The sequence below is a fragment of the Elaeis guineensis genome, chromosome 4 (assembly GCF_000442705.2).
Source record: "Elaeis guineensis isolate ETL-2024a chromosome 4, EG11, whole genome shotgun sequence".
In the NCBI taxonomy this organism is placed as follows: Eukaryota; Viridiplantae; Streptophyta; class Magnoliopsida; order Arecales; family Arecaceae; genus Elaeis; species Elaeis guineensis.
Window position 1 is genome coordinate 40259528 of NC_025996.2, and position 15628 is coordinate 40275155.

Sequence of the window (15628 nt, forward strand, 5' to 3'; positions counted from 1 at the left end):
TTTTTTCACATAAAGTATCTGTCTCTCTCTCTCTGTGGATGGTTGTAATTGACACGTAACAGTGAACTGGCAAAATATACTAAAACTGAAAATAATTTAAACTTAATCATGCTGATAAGTACTCAAAAGTCCTCTTATATAGTTGCAAACCAACTTAACAGGCAACAGACTCTCCCTCCCTCTCTCTCTCTCTCTCTCTCTCTCTCTCCCCCTACCTCTTCATGACCTTCTTCAAGATGATATCCGAGTCCCAACAAACTTCTCTGCAACTCCCTACCTTCGACGTCTCTCAACCCTTGCTACCATCCATTCTCTCCTCTCTCTCCCAAGCATGCAGGGAATGGGGCTTCTTCCACATCACCAACCATGGCATCTCCAGAGACCTCTATAACAGAATCCACACTCTCTCCAACCATGTCTTCAACCTCCCTTTAGATACCAAACTTAGAATAGGACCCTCATCCGTCATCAAGACTTATACTCCTCATTTCATAGCTTCCCCCTTCTTTGAAAGCCTCCGAATTTCTGGTCCCAACTACTTCACCTCAGCGAAGGGGTCAGGTGATGCCATCTTTGAACCACCTAATGTTGAATTCTGGTAAATATATTAACTTGTTTATTCTACCATCATAATGATATGTTCCATGACTTGTTATACGTGCATATTCTTCATGTGAGGTTGCTCTGTCTTGCAGTAACGTATTGCAGGAATATGGGGACAAGATGGTAGATTTATCGAAGAGAATAATGATGATGGTCTTGAAGTGTTTAGGTGAAGGCTTTGAAACCAAGTACAACGGATCCGAGTTCAGTGCATGTCATGGATATTTAAGGATAAACAACTACACTCCTCCTCTTGAGAGCAGCTTAGAAGAGGTCGAAGGGCTCGGAATGCACACAGACATGAGCTGCATAACAATTTTGTATCAAGATGAGATTGGTGGGCTTCAAGTAAGATCGAAGGAAGGGGAATGGATGGACATAATGCCGAGGGAGGGGACGCTGGTGGTGAACATTGGAGACCTTTTGCAAGCTTGGAGCAATGGGCGTCTAAGATCATCAGAGCATCGAGTCATTCTGAAGCAGCCTGTCAACCGCTTCTCTCTGGCCTTCTTTTGGTGCTTCGAGGATGAGAAGATGGTATCAGCTCCCAAAGATGTGGTGGGGGAAGGGAAGCAAAGGGTCTACAAACCATTCATTTGCCGAGATTATGTTAAATTTCGGGAGAACAGCGAGAAAGGCAGGTTTGATAAGGTTCAGTACACAGTGGACAACTTTGCTGCGGCTGGAACTGCAGATTCTGAAAAGGCTGCGTTCATGTGATCCATAAACATATATATCATCTGAGGAAATGTTCTGTAATCTGATTGTGTACTTCTTGTTATCAGTATAGTTGCTGGGGATGTATCGCTGAAATTTTCTGAAATAATATATAGAATTTGACAAGATTTATATTAGCCTTTTGCTTGAAATGTTTACCTGGCTGAACAACCAAGTTAAACTAGTCTTCAAAAAAAAAAAATAAGGTTAAATTGAATAACATTGAAGCTACAATGTAACCCTCTTGTTAATATTTACTTGTTAATAAAATGGGTGGCCCTTACCTCCCTGTTTCTCCAGAAAAAAAAAAAGGAAAAAAGGTTAAACTAGTCTTCCAGAGAAATAGCAGGTGTCCAAGGTTCTTGGTTCCAAATAGTTTGTTTACTTATTTAATATTTGATGCAACAATACAATTTTTTATTGCAAATTGAGTACAAGTACAATGTAAGAGCTTTATCTTAAAAATTTGATCTGGTCCATGAATCACAGACGTGGCAGCTACGGTTTCAATCATACTATTGGTTTCGTCAGTTGCTCTTACTCTTCCATATATAATTATCAACATGGAAGTAGATCAAGGAAATTCGGAAAAATTGCTGTATTTAATATTTTTTTAATTTTCATGGACTGTGGTGGTTATTTTCAAATTAGGCCTACTTTGTCCATTAGCTCTTAGACAAAACCAACCTGTGGAGGTACTTGGTTTAGATTCAACCACTCTGATTCTCCAAAACACTGCTTGTGAGTAATATTATTGAGCTTGTCTGGGCTGGTTCGAGATTTGTCGTTAGTGGCCCGATCATCTTGGTGGGACCGGCAAACAGCTGATTTGGCCAATGGGATCCTGACATGTGCCGATTGGCTGACTGGCATCTCAGGCTGGCTTGGGAGACAAACATGTATATAGTCTATGCCTATTTGATGGGGTGCCTAAAATTGCTTCACTTGAGAATGAAGATGGTAGAAGCCAATATCATATAAAGCAAGAAAGCCACGGGTTCTACATTGATGGCAATGAAGACTTCCACTGCTCCAAAACATAGAATTAAATATATGCTTAGAGGAAGTTAAGCCCCAGATAAATGTCCGAAGGCCAATGCAACTTGTCTCATCTACTTGTTTCAGATTAATGTTCAATATATGCAAGGAGCCAAACCAAGGAAAATTCTATGGTCAGGGCCTCACTTCCCGGAAGCGAGTTGGTGATATGATTCTCTCACTACAACTAGAAGTGTTTCACGAGGCATTAAGAATGGTTAACAAATGAGTGGTTGGTTAGTTGATAACTAATAGGTGTCCTGTTGGTCAAAGTTTTTGGCATCCTTTCATATTGAAGGCATGCAAGTTGAGGCATCCTTTCACAATTGAAGGCGTGCAAGTTGAATTCTTTTGGGAGGCCATGTGTGGAGCAGGCATGCATGGATGAGGCCCCTGGCTTAGCATATTGGCAAGGTTGTTGGCTACTTTCAGTTCATAGGACCAAGAAACCAGGAAGTTTGTCAACTGGGTACTAGAGCTTTGAAGTTGAAGAGCTGTTTGTTTGCCAACTTTTATTAAAAATAGGTTTACACAACCTAAACTAGGTGAGTTTTATTTAGATGCTTGTGTGCTTAATGGTTGGTTTTTTTTTTCTTTTTCTTTTCCTTTTTTATCTGAATATGCATGGGGGAAGTAAGAACTTCCCCTGGATTTATTTCAGGAGAAGATATTTACAGAATAGTTTTGCAGAGAACAGACAAATAGGACTCCATCTGAAAATATGCAAAAGATTTAACGGCCCAGTTACTTGGGCCTGTAGCCCAGACGGCCCAACAAAAAAAAATAAAAATAAAAATAAAAATACAGTGGAGGAGGAAGACTCCTAGCTGGAGTCTTCTTCCTTCACGATTCCGGCAAAATCGGACTCAAAGAGTCCAGCTAGGGTAGGAAACCTCCACTATAAGATCCCCATCCTTCCTTTAGGAATTTACAACAAAAATTTTAAAGAAAATCAAGGGATTTGAGAGATTTTCTCAAGGATTACCGTGAGTGGTTGATCGGAAGAGAGGGAGGTCGTCGGAGCTAACTTTGGACGTCGGAGCAAGGTATTCTTCGTTCCCTATTGATCCTCCGATCATCGATGAACTTGGAAGCCGGCGAGGTGCCGGTTCGGATTCAAACAGGGATACCCTGTTTATGTTAATTTTTTTTTTCTTTTCCGCCGCCGGCAACAAGGATGGTGGCACTGCCACCGAGATGGTAGCTCGCCGCTGTCGAGTCTTTGCCGGAAAGGGTGGCCGGAGGTGGCTCACCTGGCCGAATGTGGGGGAGGCGCTTGGAAAGAGCGCGGGTTCCCTGTTTTTGACCATGTGGAAGAGAAGAAGAAGAAGCCTCTTCTCTCTTCTCTAAATAAAAAAAATAATATATAAATAAATATATATATATATATAATATAATTATATATATATATATATACATACATATACATATAAAATAAATAAAAATAATAAATAAAAATCAAATATATATATATATAATATAAGTATATATATACATACATATATATATATATAATAAAATAAAAAAAAAAAGAGGGGGACATGGGTAAGAGTCAGATAAACCTCAATATATATATATATTTTTAGGAAATTTATTGGTTAAATTAATTTGTCTTGTTTGATAGGAGAACAGTCCAACGACCTGGGGGACAACGAGTAGGGTTTGATTTTCAGACTATAAGGCTGTGAAATTGATTTCTCATTGATCGAGGTAAGAATCATTATACATGATCATCATCATATGTATATATTATTTTACTGTTAGTTTTGCATCGTTGGATTTGAGATCAATGAATTTATCATATGTAAAATGTTGATATTTACTTGTGTGGTTGAGAGCATGAATATGTTTTCATCAAAGCATATGATGGCATGATTATATAGTTATGACATGTTTATTTTGAGTACACTGCAAAATTTGAATTGATTAATGAAGTCAAATATTATAATTTCATGAAAAATAAAGAGAAAGAGAAATGTGGTTTGGACTGACCTTGTCATGTGGAATAGCTTGCCAGGAGCTTATGCCTGGGACAGCCCTCACAGGCTTATGTGTGGAAGAATATGATCTGAGAAAGATCATGAAGAATCTGATCCGAGAAAGATCATGAATGATTTGATCCGAGAAAGATCATGGCCACTTTGATCCGAGAAAGATCATAAATAGTTCGATCCGAGGAAGATCACAGAAATTGATCCGAATAAAAAGATCGTCGCATGATCCTGGTTAGTCCAAAGCCAAAAAAAAAAAGGAATAAAAGGCTGTCATTCCGAAGATATGAAAAATGAAACATATAATATGAAATTCAACAATGAATGAAGATTTCACCTGATGATGTATGATGATACACATGCATATTTGTGACGATATTCCAGTTATTATATACCTATGAGTTTTCTAAATTGTATTGGTTTTAGAAATATTAATTTTATCTACTGGTTTGATGTACATGTGCAGTGATTCTTACTGAGCTGGAGAAGCTCATATTTTCTTCTTATTTTTTTTCAGACTCACAGGATGCTTAGTTTGGGCGGTTTGGGCGAGAGCAAATAAGAGCAGAAGCCTTTAGTAGTTTAGTTAGTTTAAGTTTTCTGATACCAATGAATATTTGAATAAATTGTATTGAACAAAATTTACATTTGATTTAAAGTTTTGACTCGGTGGATTGATTTGGTATTTACTTGGTTATTTAATTTTTTTTTAAGTGTTAAATTAATAGGCCTTACATGATCCTAGGGTGCTGCTCTAGGGTTTGTGTGGCCATGTCACGTGCTTAACTCAGGTGCTGGATTTGGGGCATGACAGAGTGGTATCAGAGCCTAGGTTTAGGAATCCTAAGATTTATTTCAGAGAGAGTATATGGGTAGACTTTTAGATGGAAATTTACTAATATGAAATATTATTCTTAAATTCTTGACTAAAGTGAAACTGTGTAGGTTGACATGGCAAGAGGGACTGAGCGTGGGCGAAATCGGAAACCTACTCATTTTACGGATGGCTCTAATGCTTGGGAGCCAGCTACACCACAAGAAAATGCTCCACCCTCATCGGATGATGAAGCACCACAACAAGAACATCCTACAGAGCCTACAGAGGTCACTCCCGGGGAAGAAACTCCAGAAGAACCTGAAATTCAACTTGGGGAACAAATTACTGCAGCTCAGTTAATGCAAGTATTGGTTCAACAACAAGTGACTGCGAGGGAAGATATGAGGAGGATACTGGAGGTGCAACAGAGACAACAACAGCAGATCATACAACAAATATTTCAGGAGCGACAGTCCCAGCAGCAACAAGGAGTTGGAAATCAGTATGAACGTCAAATCAATTTATTAGACTTCAAAAAATATGCACCACCGGCATTCTCAGAGACTTCAGATCCTATGGAAGCTGAAAGCTGGCTAAAAATAATAGAGAAAGTTTTCCATGCTTTGAGATGTCCGCTGAAGATAAGGTCACTTTTGCCACGTTTATGTTACAAGGTGAGGCAGCCAATTGGTGGAAGATAGAAATTGAAAAGTTAGGACCAAATGATGTACCTTTTACATGGAAAGAATTTAGAAAGGTCTTCTACGAGAAGTATTTTCCCCAGAGCATCCGACTCCAGAAATTTTGAGAGTTTGATCGATTGGTTCAGGGCCACATGACAGTTGCTCAATATGCAGCCAAATTTGAAGAATTGTCAAGATATGCCCCTGCATTGATAGCTGAGGAAAATGTTCGAGCCAGAAAATTTGAGAATGGGTTAAGGGAGAGAATCCAACAACTGGTGACTGTTTTTGAGCTGCCCACTTATAAGGAAGTTGTCAACAAATGCTTAATAATAGAAAAAGGACTCAATGATGCTCAGGTAGCAAGAGAGAAAAGTATGAAGAAAAGGGGTCGAGTAATTGATTCTCAAAGTCAAAGTAGCAGAGCCTTCAAACCAAAGACCCCAAAATCAAGCCAGACTACCACTGAAGGTAAAGTACAATCTCAAGGGAGCCTTATATGTTATAGGTGTGGAGGACCTCATTTTAGACGAGATTGTACGTGGCCCGGGGGACAATGTTACAAATGTGGACGAGATGGTCATAAAGCAATTGTTTGCCGCAGTGGAGGAAGAGTACAGAGTCAGCAGATGCCTCAAAATTATCAGAATACCCCCGCAAATCGGGCACCTCAAGATGTACAAGGACAAGATGCGGGACAACAAAAATCAAAGACCCATGGACGAGTCTATGCACTTACACAACAGGATGCAAATGCTTCTAACTCAGTGGTGACAGGTATAATCAAAATTGCATCCAACAATGTCTATGCCCTATTTGATCCTGGAGCTACCCACTCTTTTATAGCAACTAATTTTATTAAGAAGACTAAAGAGATGTCTCCTACACCTTTAGAAAATAATCTCTGTGTCTGTACACCAAGTGGAGAGGTGATCTTGGTTAATTCAATTTGCAAAGATTGTGTACTAAGTATTGAGGATAGGGAGATGAAAGCAGACTTATTAGTCTTAGAGATGAAGGACTCTGATCTAATCTTGGGGATGGATTGGTTAGCAGCATATCATGCTACAGTTGACTGCTTCCAAAAGACATTAATGTTTTAATTTCCAGATCAGTCAGAGTTTAGTTTTAAGAGTACTAAACTCTTCTTTCACCAGAAGTTCATCTCAGCTATTCATGCTCAGAAATTTCTTAGAAAAGGATGTGAAGGATTTCTAGCCACTGTATTAGATACTCAGAATGAGAAACTCAAGTTAGAGGATATCCCTATTGTGAAAGAATTTTCTGATATTTTTCCAGATGACCTGCCTGGACTACCTCCTGATCAAGAGATTGAATTTTCTATTGACTTGATCTCTGGTACGAGTTCAGTTTCTAAAGTCCCTTATCGAATGGCTCCAGCAGAATTGAAGGAATTACAAAAGCAATTACAAGAGTTGTTGGATAAAGGATTCATTAGACCTAGTGTGTCACCTTGGAGAGCTCCAGTACTTTTTGTGAAGAAGAAAGATGGTAGCCTTCGGCTTTGCATAGACTATCGAGAATTAAACAAGGTAACAGTGCAAAACAAATATCCTTTACCACGAATCGATGATTTGTTTGATCAGTTGCAAGGGGCTCAGGTCTTCTCAAAAATTGATCTTCGTTCTGGCTACCATCAGTTGAAGATACAGCCTGGAGACATATCAAAAACAGCCTTTCGAACTAGATATGGGCATTATGAGTTTTTGGTCATGCCATTTGGTCTGACCAATGCACCGGCAGCCTTTATGGATCTTATGAATCGAGTGTTTGCATCATACTTGGATCGATTTGTAGTTGTATTTATTGATGACATTTTGATTTACTCGAAAAGCTCACTCGAGCATGAAGAACATTTGAGGATTGTATTACAAACTCTGAGGGAAAAGAAGCTGTATGCAAAGCTACAAAAATGTGAATTTTGGATGAACAGTGTTACTTTTCTCGGGCATGTCATCTCCAAGGAGGGTATCTCAGTTGACCCAAAGAAAGTGGAGGCAGTAGTTGACTGGAGCCGACCTACTAACGTATCAGAGATATGCAGCTTTTTGGGATTAGCTGGCTATTATCGAAGGTTTGTGGAAGGTTTCTCTAGTATTGCCATGCCTTTTCTCGTCTAATACAGAAACAAGTAAAGTTTGAATGGACAGACGAATGTGAGCAAAGCTTTCAAGAGTTAAAAAGATGATTGGTGACTGCTCCAATCTTAACCATTCCATCCGGGACAGAGGGTTTCACTATCTATAGCGATGCTTCTCGTAAAGGTCTCGATTGTGTTTTGATGCAAAAAGAAAAGGTGATAGCTTATGCCTCTCGACAATTGAAATCTTATGAGCGGAATTATCCTACTCATGACTTAGAATTAGCAGCTGTGGTCTTTGCTTTAAAAATATGGAGGCATTACTTATATGGAGAGCATTGCGAGATTTTCACGGATCATAAAAGCTTAAAATATATCTTTACTCAGAAGGAGTTAAATTTGAGACAAAGAAGGTGGCTGAAACTATTGAAGGACTATGACGTGACAATAAATTATCATCCCAGGAAGGTGAATGTTGTAGCCGATGCTCTAAGTAGAAAATTTTCTGGTGAAATGGCTGCTCTAATTACCTCACAAAAGCCTATATTGCTGGATTTGGAGAAATCAGGAATTGAAATACGACCACATAATTCTCAAGTTCAGCTTGCAAATCTTATACTACAGCCTACTTTGATTGAAAAGATTAAAGCAGCTCAAAAGGAGGATTCAGAGTTACAAAAGGTCATAGAGGCAGTGAAATCCGGTATACAGACAAAATTTTGGATGCATGAGGATGGGTCATTGAGATTTGATAACAGGCTATGTGTTCTCAAGATTTCAGGATTAAGGAACGAGATCCTAGAGGAGGCTCACTGTTCGACTTACACTATGCATCCTGGAAGCACAAAAATGTATCAAGATTTGAAAAGAAATTTTTGGTGGTCTGGTATGAAAAGGGATATTGCACAATTCGTAGCCCAATGTTTGGTATGTCAACAAGTAAAAGCTGAACATCAAAGACCAGCAGGACCATTGCAGTCTCTTCTTATTCCTCAGTGGAAATGGGAGCATATTACTATGGATTTTGTGACTGGATTACCTAAAATGCTTCGAAATAATAATGCTGTATGGGTAATTGTTGACCGATTGACGAAATCAACACATTTCTTACCCTTTCGGATTGATCTTTCCTTAGAAAGATTGGCAGGCTTGTATATAGAGCAAATAGTACGACTGCATGGAGTACTAGTTACTATTGTGTCAGATCGAGATAGTAGATTTATTTCTCAGTTTTGGAAGAGTCTTCATAAAGCTCTTGGAACCAAGTTAAATTTTAGTACAGCTTTTCATTCTCAAACTGACGGACAATCAGAACGAACTATACAGATCCTAGAGGATATGTTAAGGGCTTGTGTCATGGACTTAGACGGAGCATGGGATAATCACTTATCATTGGTTGAGTTTGCTTATAATAATAGTTATCAAGCAAGTATTCAGATGGCTCCTTTCGAGGTATTATATGAAAGAAAATATAGATCGCCCATTTGTTGGGATGAGGTGGGAGAAAGAAAACTGTTGGGACCAGAAATAGTGCAACAGACAGTGGAAAAAGTACACATGATCCAGGAATGACTTCGTACGGCTCAGAGCAGGCAAAAGAGTTATGCTGATAATAGAAGAAGGGAACTGAAATTTTAAGTTGGCGATCATGTTTTTCTGAAAGTTTCTCCTACTAAAGGTATCATGAGATTTGGAGTGCATGGTAAGTTGAGTCCAAAGTATATTGGTCCTTTTGAAATTTTAGACAGGATTGGAGAGGCTGCATATCGGTTAGCATTACCACCGGCTTTATTTGGTGTACATAATGTGTTTCATGTATCAATGTTGAGAAAGTATATTCCAGATCCAAGTCATGTGGTGAGTTATGAACCTTTGCATCTTCAGAAGGATCTAACTTATGAAGAATATCCAGTACGAATTATTGACAAGAAAGATCAGGTGTTACGACATCGAATTATTCCTTATGTGAAGGTCCAATGGAGCAATCATAGCGAGAGAGAGGCTACATAGGAACTCGAGACAGAAATGAAGATCAAGTATCCACAACTCTTTGCAAACTCAGGTATGTAAATTTTGAGGACGAAATTTTTTTAAGGGGAGGAGATTGTAACGGCCCAGTTACTTGGGCCTGTAGCCCAGACGGCCCAACAAAAAAAAAATAAAAATAAAAATACAGTGGAGGAGGAAGACTCCTAGCCGGAGTCTTCTTCCTTCACGATTCCGACAAAATCGGACTCAAAGAGTCTGGCTAGGGTAGGAAACCTCCACTATAAGATCCCCCATCCTTCCTTTAGGAATTTACAACAAAAATTTCAAAGAAAATCAAGGGATTTGAGAGATTTTCTCAAGGATTACCGTGGGTGGTTGATCGGAAGAGAGGGAGGTCGTCGGAGCTAACTTTGGACGTCGGAGCAAGGTATTCTTCATTCCCTATTGATCCTCCGATCGTCGGTGAACTTGGAAGCCGGCGAGGTGCCGGTTCGGGTTCAAACAGGGATACCCTGTTTATGTTAATTTTTTTTTCTTCTTTTCCGCTGCCGGCAACAAGGATGGTGGCACTGCCACCGAGATGGTAGCTCACCGCCGTCGAGTCTTTGCCGGAAAGGGTGGCCGGAGGTGGCTCACCTGGCCGGATGTGGGGGAGGCACTCGGAAAGAGCGCGGGTTTCCTGTTTTTGACCGTGTGGAAGAGAAGAAGAAGAAGCCTCTTCTCTCTTCTCTAAATAAAAAATAATAATAATATATAAATAAATATATATATATAATATAATTATATATATATACATACATATACATATAAAATAAATAAAAATAATAAATAAAAATCAAATATATATATATATAATATAAGTATATATATACATACATATATATATATAAAATAAAATAAAAAAAAAAGAGGGGGACATGGGTAAGAGTCAGATAAATCTCAATATATATATATATTTTTAGGAAATTTATTGGTTAAATTAATTTGTCTTGTTTGATAGGAGAACAGTCCAACGACCTGGGGGACAACGAGTAGGGTTTGATTTTCAGACTATAAGGCTGTGAAATTGATTTCTCATTGATCGAGGTAAGAATCATTATACATGATCATCATCACATATATATATTATTTTACTGTTAGTTTTGCATCGTTGGATTTGAGATCAATGAATTTATCATATGTAAAATGTTGATATTTACTTGTGTGGTTGCGAGCATGAATATGTTTTCATCAAAGCATATGATGGCATGATTATATAGTTATGACATGTTTATTTTGAGTACACTGCAAAATTTGAATTGATTAATGAAGTCAAATATTATAATTTCATGAAAAATAAAGAGAAAGAGAAATGTGGTTTGGACTGACCTTGTCATGTGGAATAGCTTGCCAGGAGCTTATGCCTGGGACAGCCCCCACAGGCTTATGTGTGGAAGAATATGATCCGAGAAAGATCATGAAGAATCTGATCCGAGAAAGATCATGAATGATTTGATCCGAAAAAGATCATGGTCACTTTGATCCGAGAAAGATCATAAATAGTTCGATCCGAGGAAGATCACAGAAATCGATCCGAATAAAAGATCGTCGCATGATCCTGGTTAGTCCAAAGCCAAAAAAAAAAAAAAAAGGAATAAAAGGCTGTCATTCCGAAGATATGAAAAATGAAACATATAATATGAAATTCAACAATGAATGAAGATTTCACCTGATGATGTATGATGATACATATGCATATTTGTGACGATATTCCAGTTATTATATACCTATGAGTTTTCTAAATTATATTGGTTTTAGAAATATTAATTTTATCTACTGGTTTGATGTACATGTGCAATGATTCTTACTGAGCTGGAGAAGCTCATATTTCCTTCTTATTTTTTTTCAGACTCACAGGATGCTTAGTTTGGGCGAGAGCAAATAAAAGCAGAAGCCTTTAGTAGTTTAGTTAGTTTAAGTTTTCTAATACCAATGAACATTTGAATAAATTGAATTGAACAAAGTTTACATTTGATTTAAAGTTTTGACTCGGTGGATTGATTTGGTATTTACTTGGTTATTTAAATTTTTTTTAAGTGTTAAATTAATAGGCCTTACATGATCCTAGGGTGCTGCTCTAGGGTTTGTGTGGCCATGTCACGTGCCCAACTCAGGTGCTGGATTTGGGGCGTAACAAAAGACCTTCGGTGCAAGAGAAGAAGAGAAAGGAAAGAGTTACAGGCAATAAAAAAAAAGAAAAAAAAGGCAAGGTCAGAAAATCCAGCTGCTGAGATTGAGCTTAAAGACTAAATTAAAAAACCATGAAAGAAACAGAATATTTAGGATCCCTGCTTAGGATAGAGTGATTGAAGATGCTAAGGATCCTTGCTTGGGAAAGAGTTACAAAGTTGCCTGCATGTTTGAGTGGATGAGGAGCCTTTTAGGAGGAATTGACTTTCACTTATTTTTTTTCCTTCAAGATACGATGTAACTATACTTCTAGATCCTTTGTAATCTCCATTATATATGTATATTATTCTTTTTTTTTTGGTAATATATATATTATTCTTTTCAATAAAGAACAAGTGGCTGCTTTCCCAACCTCCTTCAACCATCAAAAAAAAGATGATGCTAAACAATTTTAAGATGGTCTGGTTTCAACTTCTCGCTGCATAAGACTTCCCAAAGGGTAAAGGTAAGAAGAGCTTTATGTAACGTCGAGTTGATGGAACTTTTCTAATGTTGGAAAATACAAGAGTTGCGTCCCAACCAGATGTGCCTACACACTACCAATACTAATTGTTCCCATCCCTTTCTCAACTCCCTCTTAATTTTTCTTGCTCTCCATGATGTCCACAGGTCAGTGATATTCTTCGGCCAAGCAGCAATATTGAGGTAAAATTTAAAAAAGAATTAGGTGCCCTTAGCAAAATGACAACAAACAAGTAGATAGGAAATGGTTTCGGGTTTAGAACCACAGAATCGACAATTAAAGTTTGAGACCTAGCCTTTTTTAACCAAAACCTCACCAATGTTGAATCTATTCTTCAAAGCCGGCCACATGAATACTCTAATTTTTTCCGGCACCTCAGCTTTCCAAATTTTTTTGTAGTATGGCCAGAAGAGACCTCCTTGATTGATGAACTTATAGGAGTTAACTACAAAGCTCACATGGATTGTGAGCTTCCAGATAGGTCCATCTATTGATCTCGAATCAATAGTATGAAGAAAAGCATCCACTTGTACCGATTTTGAGTAGGTCAAAAGGACCAAAAAATTTAAGGGACCAGCTCCTTTTCTTCCAACTCCGTAGTGAAGCAATAGAGATATTTGTTCTAACTGATCTTGCATATATCTCTTGGAAAAGTAAAGCCAAAGGAATCGAGCCAATCTAAGTATCCTCCCAAAAGCGCACATTATCTCCATTGCCCAACTTATAAGCAATGCAATTCCAAAGGGCATTTAAATCCTTGCTATAATTGTCTTTCCAAATGGAGGAGAGGGAGGAGAAGGATTTCCTTACTTTAAACCCAAATTTTCTTCTAGAATAATAAGTACTTCTAATCTGACCAGCCCAACGTGCAGCATGACCTCCAATAAATTTCCAAGCCCATTTTGACAAAAGGGAGTAATTTTTTTTTTTTGATGGAAATGGAGGAAACCAAAAGGGAGTAATTTAAGTTGGTGAGATTTTTAATGCCAAGGCCATCCTCCTTTTTGAGTAAATTTTGGTTGCAATGGTGATACCATATCACCGTTGTAACAAACCAACTAACAATCGAAAATGGGTGAAATACAGAGGGTTAGTACAAGGTATTATCCACGAGAATCGATGAAATACACAGAAACCGATAAAATATAAAGATTTTTATTGATTTGTTATAGATTTAATATGGTATCACCATTGCAACGAATATTTTTTCCTTCTTTTTCTCCCTACAAACATTTTTCCAATTTACAAGGCTGATGAACCCGTTGATTGTCTCTTTGCTTTTCCATAAGAAGGATCTTCTCAATTGTTCAATTTTTTTAATAATCCACTGGAGAAGTTTAAATACGGCCACGAAATAGAAAGGTAAAGTTACAAGAACAGAATTAATCGAGGTAATTCTACCACACATTCTTAAAAGTTTAACCCATCCAAGAAGCCAGTCTGGAGTTTGATGGTTGGTTTTAAAACCAAAAATATGAGTACAATGAAGAAAAAGTCCCTCCCTCTTTAGGTAAAACATGTTTTGCATAGATTCGTGTCTTACGAGTATGATCAAAAATTCACATCCTTTTTTGGGATAATTATTACAATTCACATTACATCCTTGGCAAGAGTGAAAATACAAATAGTGATCAAAACCAAGTCATGTTATCAAGGATGCAGGGTATTGAAGGAAATATGGTTAACAGAAGAAGAAAACCACTGGAATTTTGTAGAGTCAATTGCCTCAATGGCTCTTCTAGTTAGGATGTCAAGTGGCTTATAGTCAATGCCACTTAATTCTGGAAGAGTGTTCTGTTGGTGATACCTTTCATAAGTAAATTCATGACATTAGTCACCAGGATGATGGAAGTCTTCCATTGTGGCCAACGTCGTTTAGCATACAGAGAGGTCCAGGCAAACAAGTTAATTATTTATCTTGAGCTGGATTTATAAGGGTAGTTTACACATGAGCAATGCTACAATAACTCAGAAAAATCACTCAAAAAAGTCAGTCCGGTGCCTTGGACCCATCACTTTGCTTCATTTAATGGCATATTCCGGGATGCCCATTCAAAAGGAGCAATAGCAATACATCAAGGATTTAAGTTCCAACAGAACGTCTTGCAGGACATCGGGACAGGTATCATCGCATGTATTGGGATAGTACTGCTAGTATCCCAATGGTTGGATCAGGACGTCTTAGAATATTTTCTATTCCAAATATCGAGATGAGGTGGGATAGCAGTGCCCCCTCCCGTCCGCCACCCCGCCCCAAAACGAAAACTGAGAGTTTTCCATCCCACGAGATTTAAAATCTTGCAATACACTGCACTAGCTGAGTGCAGTGATATTGAGTTAAACTTTTTCCTTTATATATATATAGGACACAGATCCTTCTACTCACCTGTAAGCTAGCCTTAGGGCTCGTTCCATCAAGCGAAACAAAGAGAAAGGAAGATTTAATCAGTAGATTGCCTTGCATGTCCATGAGCATCTAGAGACTTTAGCATCATACTGTAACTTACCGTAAGGATGTTACAGGTTGTGCTTGTATGTAAAAGGAATTTGAGTTCATTGATGGTCTGTGAGACCTTGCAATGAGCTTATTGATCATATGAGGAATACGAGTTACCCTAACATCATTTCCAGTAGCCTAACTGCTCAAATGCTAGTCGCCACAATTATAATTGATTTTCTGAGATTTTTTTCTTTCGAGAAACATGGTGGCTCTGATACAACTAGGCTTTGGATTACCTCATTCATATAAAAAAGGATGCCAACTTGCCGTCAATTGGAAAACTAAAGGTTGTTGCCATATTATCCCTCTCTTCTTTATTTTTTTCTGATTGAAATGGGAGAAGTAGTTCCACCTGATTTTATTGCTGCAGATATTTACAAGAGTGAATTACAACATTGGTTGTAATGGGAGATGGGGTTACAGAACTATCATTTGGTCAACCCAGAGCCTGGTTTATCCTTAGAGTTGGTCGAAGTCAAATAGAAGGTTACAGTGAG

The 15628-nt window shown here is 38.1% G+C and overlaps 1 protein-coding gene across 1 annotated transcript; it reads left to right on the forward strand.

The window, feature by feature from the left end:
* Positions 1-215: 215 nt before the first annotated feature.
* LOC140856960 (gibberellin 20-oxidase-like protein) lies at positions 216-1438 on the forward strand. Its single transcript, XM_073255162.1, has 2 exons — positions 216-598; positions 696-1438. The coding sequence occupies exons 1-2, from the start codon at positions 222-224 to the stop codon at positions 1321-1323; spliced, it is 1005 nt and encodes a 334-aa protein (XP_073111263.1). The 5' UTR covers positions 216-221; the 3' UTR covers positions 1324-1438.
* Positions 1439-15628: the final 14190 nt, after the last annotated feature.